Below are 5,495 nucleotides of genomic sequence, written 5' to 3' on the forward strand. Positions count from 1 at the left end.
AACGTAAGATAGTAATTATGATATCTGCATTACTCTTCTGATCAAGCATGAGCATGGTTTATATTAAATAAATATTGCAGTTTAAAGGTGAATTTTTACGTCAAATTTGAATTGTATTATCTGGATAGTAAAGTCTATGTTTAACAGTGATTGCAAAAACAGTTTAAACAAAATTTGTCGTTTCTCTTAAGCTTACTCTATGCTTTAAAACTATAAGTGTAATATATGTTTACAAAGAACAGCTGATTAAAAATTTGAAAAGACGTTAACATATGTTTGCTGCAATGCATCTCTTATGGGTATTTCTGTAACCAGTGGGGCGGAATCCTGAATCGGGAAAGGGATGGGCATAGCTTATAAACCTTCTCCGTGGAAAAATACATATACGTACAAATTTTCATCATGATCGGTCCAATAGTTCACGATTCCATAAAGGACAAACATACAAACATTCATTTTTATATATATAATAGATAAATAATTAATGTGCATCAAAATCAAGTGTAATACTAGAACTTACATCCTTTCAAATTTGTAACATGATACAGATGCTGGGTTTCTGGATGGGGTAAGGATATGTTCGGCCCTGGAGGTAATTACCAAGCGATACAGAAGGCTGTGGATGTGACAATCTTGAGTGGCAATGAGTGTGAGAAGCAGCTTCAGCTGACAAGGCTGGGACGTCACTTCACCCTGGACCAGGAGAGCTTCTTATGTGCTGGCGGTGAGAAGGATAAAGATGCATGTACGGTAAGTTCATCTTCAATTAAGAAATGTTGTTGATTAGTTAAGTTGTAAGAGGGTACTTTTTTTACTTCTAGCAGCACATCTGAGCAATCTTTCACCATAGAAACTTAGATTTTTGGTGGTTTAATAAACCATTAATGTTAATTATACAGGTAAATCTGCATTTTAAACAATTTAATAACCAGTAAGTAATAGCAAACTGAGATAATCAAATGGTGTAGGGTGATGGTGGATCTCCGCTGGTGTGTGAGAAGGAAGGACGCTGGTGGTTGGCAGGTCTGGTAGCCTGGGGAGTCGGTTGTGCTCTGCCCAATGTTCCCGGAGTCTACGTCAACATCCCTGCCATGATTACTTGGATACATCAGTGCAGTACGTCAGTCTCCAGCATACTCGCTCAGTGACACACTGAAATTTTCACTTGTATTTTAAGCAGTTAATAAACTCGATAAAATTTGTCTCCGAAAGTTTATCATTTAACCTGTTAATATTTGTTGTATCATAGACGCTAGACGTATACATCTAAGATATTTTAAACAGCAGCTAATATAATTTTCTATTGTGCAGAAACAGTTAGCTAGTTAGTTAACCCTAATTTTCCGAAGTTTAAAAATTATATTGATTATATTTTATTCCTTGTATTGCATCTAACATTTTCTTTGATTAATTCAGTATCAGTATTTTTTGTCTATGACCTGAATCCAATACCAACACCATTAATTTTTTGTAGTTTTAAGAGAGCAAAGTAATCTAAATAGGAATTGGTTAAATTTTAAGTTGTTCTGGATATATGCATGCACAGGTTTCATGATTTGGAGATGCCTGACACAGGGGGAGGGAGGGTTTGGGGGATATGGAATAACCCCAAATAATAATTTTGAAGCCTTTTTACATTTGTTTTTAAGCATAGAACTCTTACAAACCACAGCACTATTTAGCATTAGGCTATAGGTAATTGTAGCTATCATAAAAGTGAATAAATATCGATCTTTGATAGTAAGCAAACATTTTTAGTGGAGGAAAAATAAATTTAAGACAAGATATGAGGATTAAATAAAATCTAGAAAAGCAATTGTTGATAAATTGTAATAACACTCGCCTTTTTCCAGGATCAATACTTTAAATTTATCAATAATGACTGTGTAATTAACATTCATGGGAAGTTCTTGTTTAATGAACGCCAGCATCAAAAACTCCAACCTCTCATCCGTCATAATTGTTTTAAGCTTTGTTTTGAAATGAAAAATGCCTTTATTAAAGAGGCGGAGTTAGGGCTATTTAGCCCTCTCTAGTACTATATATATATATATATATATATATATATATATATATATATATATATATCAACATTGAATGTTGATCTTAACAAATAACAAATTAAATTTTAAATTAAAATAATGCTTAAAAATCAACCAAAATATATACATACTATGTAACAATTAAATATAAAATTTATCAGCTTAATATGTAGAAACATTACAAACAAAGTTAAATTAAAAGTTTAAATTAACAGTTTACTTTTTAAAGAATTTATCGTTATTTCTACATTCATTCTCTCAAACACGTAGCCTGACCACAAGCACGCCACAAGCACCGTCACCCCTACATACCGCACAACAACAAGTCCTTGACCTTCGCCCCAAAACGAGCTCGACCTTCTATAATACGGATATCATCAGGAAGAGAGTTCCAGAGGCGACATGCCTGAACAGTGAACGCCTTACTGACGAAGTTCGATCGATTTCTACATTCATTCTCTCAAACACATAGTCTGACCACAAGCACGCCACGAGCACTGCTACTCGTCACACCTACATACCGCCCAGCAACAAGTCCTTGACCTTCGCCCCAAAACGAGCTCGGCCTTCTATTATACGGATATCATCAGGAAGAGAGTTCCAGAGGCGACATGCCTAAACAGTGAACGACTTACTGACGAAGTTCGATCGATGAACAGGAATTGACAGTAACGTGGATCCCCTTCTCTTAGGCCGTTCACTTACATCGGAAATAAATTTGAAATTTTCGGACAGGTAAACAGGTGACTTGTTTTTGATAACTGAATGTAGAGTTTGAAAGAATGTGAAGTTGGTGAAGTTTCAGAAGCGATAGCTGTTTGAAAAATGGAGTCACATACTCATAACTGAGATTGAAAATAAATTTGATACAATAGTTTTGAGCACGTTGAAGCCTGTCCGAAAGCTCAACAGTCATGTCACTGATCACAGCGTTACAGTAGTTGAGGTGTGGCAGTATGAGAGTTTTAATCAGCATAACCTTGACACTGAACGGTAGATATAAAGCAAAACGCTTTAAAACTGTGAATGCCAGCAAATACTCTTATACACGTTACCGTAACCTGGTCATTTCCACTTAAGACTTAAGCTCAAAGACCAAGGTTTTTCAATTTTTTTCATTTAGCACTTGGTTATTGAGTTTAGGTTTTGGTTGTGCAACGTTGAAGTCCAAACGGTCGACCAGTCTTGGGTTTCCCCAATACCATTGACTGCGTTTTGTCTTCATTTAATTTCAGCCCATGTATATTTGCCCAACATGCAATTGATTCAATGTCTTGATTGTGTAGAACCAGTAAACGTGTTCAGTTCATCAAGCGAACAGTGTACGTAAATTTATAAATCATCGGCATAAAGATGAAACTTAGAGTGCCTTATAATAGATGTGACGTCATTAATGTAAAGTGAGAACAATAGGGGTCCAAGAACAAAGCCCTGTGGAACACCCCGTGTTACGGTTTTCCATTCATATATTGTTTCCCCTTCTTTGACTCATTGCTGTTACGCAATTTTATTAATAATGTAATGCCAATTTTAATATTGTTACAGATCCATATTTTGTCTTAATCTTATATTTTAAAAATTATATGTCAGGATAGCAAATACTAAATTTACTGTTTATTTATACTTAATTTTTATTTCTAAATTTATTTTTACTATATACTTACAGGTATAGTGCATTGATTACATCACTGTCCTAACTTATGCAATTTTATTAATAATTCGCGCGGTGACGACCGCGGTCCTGGGCCGGCCCTCTCTTCCCTTCCTTTAAACGTGATCTCCACAGCTCAACTGTATGAGTATGAGCCATAAGACCCATGAGTGTTTCGACAAGATGGCCGATATTGGGGGCCCTGTAACATGCACTGACTAAAACATGCGTCCCATTAACACTGACATCCAAAAACAAATTCACGCCGTCCCTCTCTAGATGTGTCAGATATGAATAAGATGGAAGTAGGAAACTGAGACTTGACATAAACTGCGACTCCACCACCACGTTTGTGTAAACCTGAAAATGTTGTAGCCAGCTAAATTAACGCTCTTGTCGCTTGCGGTTGGTTTTAGCTAAGTCTCAGAGTCCAAGATAATGTCGGTATGCAATGGCTCAAAAATGGAACAAAATTCATCAACAGTTTTTAATCTATATCCAGTAGAGAAAAAAACAAATAAAATAACAGTGAATTAAAATTTCGTTTAGTGCTACAATAAATCTAATAACGATCTTGAAAAGGATAAATTAATATTAATAATTATATAGGCTACTCAAATTCTTCAAACAAAATAATAATAATTTCATCGAATTTAATTAGAAAATAAATATTGGACAGTGTATAAGAACGTAAATGAAAGCTTAGCTAGGAAGTAGAAAAAACGGAAAAAACATTGTTAGCAAAATTGAGGAACTGAAAATGGTAAAAAGTGCTGTACGGGTTAGAAGCGGGTTGGAGGCGGAGAGCCGAGTTGCCACACCCTTGTTGCCGTCCCTGCCCAGCTACAGCACCCTGCCGTCTTGGGTCCAAGTGTTGCGGACCCCGTGCTGAGCCGTCACCCTCTTCAGCACCTCCATTCGCCGCGTCGTCAGGTCCTCCCGCACCGTGATGCCCGTGCCCTTCAGCTTCTTCTTCGTGTTGTAGGTCGTCCGCCGGTCTTGGTAACTGATGAAGCGGACGATAATAGGCCGATTGCCTCTTCCTGCCATCGGGCCCGGGCTTGGGCTGGCTGCCGACTCGGTGTGACCTACAGATGGCGGAGGCAGGCAGGTCCACACCGAGCTTGTCCCTGCAAAGCTCCACCACGATGCGGTCGGTGTTCTCCCCCGTCGTCTCCTCCACCCTGAAGATGCGGAGGTTCTGGGCGTTGCTGCCACTGCTCCAGCTTGTCAGAGTGCCCCTGTAGCCGATCGTCCATCTCTTCCAGCCGCTGAATCAAGGTTTCCACCTGCCCCCGGAGCCTTGCCACTCCATCGCCGACGGACGCCAGCGCCGCCCGCACAGCCTCTTCGACGACACCCTTCAGCTCGTGGGTGATGTGGGTCACGAGCTGGCCGAAGACGTCGCCAGAAGAGAGGTGCCTGCCGATGAGGTCGGCGATGACAGTCGCGTCAACTCTGGCGGCCTTGTCGGTCCCGGTGGCAGGAATTGTTGATGTAGAGCGGTCGTACGTCACAGATAAGGAGCGCTCGGACCGTTTGTTTATCGGCTCCGCCAGATAATGGGACAGGCTCACCTTTAGACCCGGACCTGAGCTGCGGCGGCGATCGGTACATGAAATATTGCACTGAGAAGCGAATTACTCACTACACACGTTATAAAAAGTTTCGGTAACTTAATAAAAAAGTGCTTATTGTTTTTACGCGTGTAATGACACCACTTTCTAAAACAACTGTCAGAAAAATACCAGTTTAAAACTATAAAAACTTTAGAGCTGGACTTGCTTACGTGTCTGTTAGCA

At 39.3% G+C, this 5,495-nt stretch overlaps 1 protein-coding gene across 1 annotated transcript; it reads left to right on the forward strand.

Moving 5' to 3' along the window:
• The first annotated feature begins 451 nt into the window (after positions 1-451).
• On the forward strand, positions 452-1,186 carry LOC124373372 (phenoloxidase-activating factor 2-like). The gene is made up of 2 exons (XM_046831746.1): positions 452-750; positions 969-1,186. Exons 1-2 carry the CDS (start codon positions 577-579, stop codon positions 1,146-1,148), a joined length of 354 nt encoding a protein of 117 aa, XP_046687702.1. The 5' UTR covers positions 452-576; the 3' UTR covers positions 1,149-1,186.
• Positions 1,187-5,495: the final 4,309 nt, after the last annotated feature.

The sequence above is a fragment of the Homalodisca vitripennis genome, unplaced genomic scaffold (assembly GCF_021130785.1).
Source record: "Homalodisca vitripennis isolate AUS2020 unplaced genomic scaffold, UT_GWSS_2.1 ScUCBcl_5414;HRSCAF=12113, whole genome shotgun sequence".
Classification (NCBI taxonomy): domain Eukaryota; kingdom Metazoa; phylum Arthropoda; class Insecta; order Hemiptera; family Cicadellidae; genus Homalodisca; species Homalodisca vitripennis.

What these genes read in the sequence shown, in the direction of transcription:
- LOC124373372 (XM_046831746.1), top strand. Translation starts at nt 577, where the DNA reads ATGTTCGGCCCTGGAGGTAATTACCAAGCGATACAGAAGGCTGTGGAT. An exon ending in AGGATAAAGATGCATGTACG is followed by an intron (nt 751 to 968) that starts GTAAGTTCATCT and finishes CAAATGGTGTAG; the next exon opens with GGTGATGGTGGATCTCCGCT.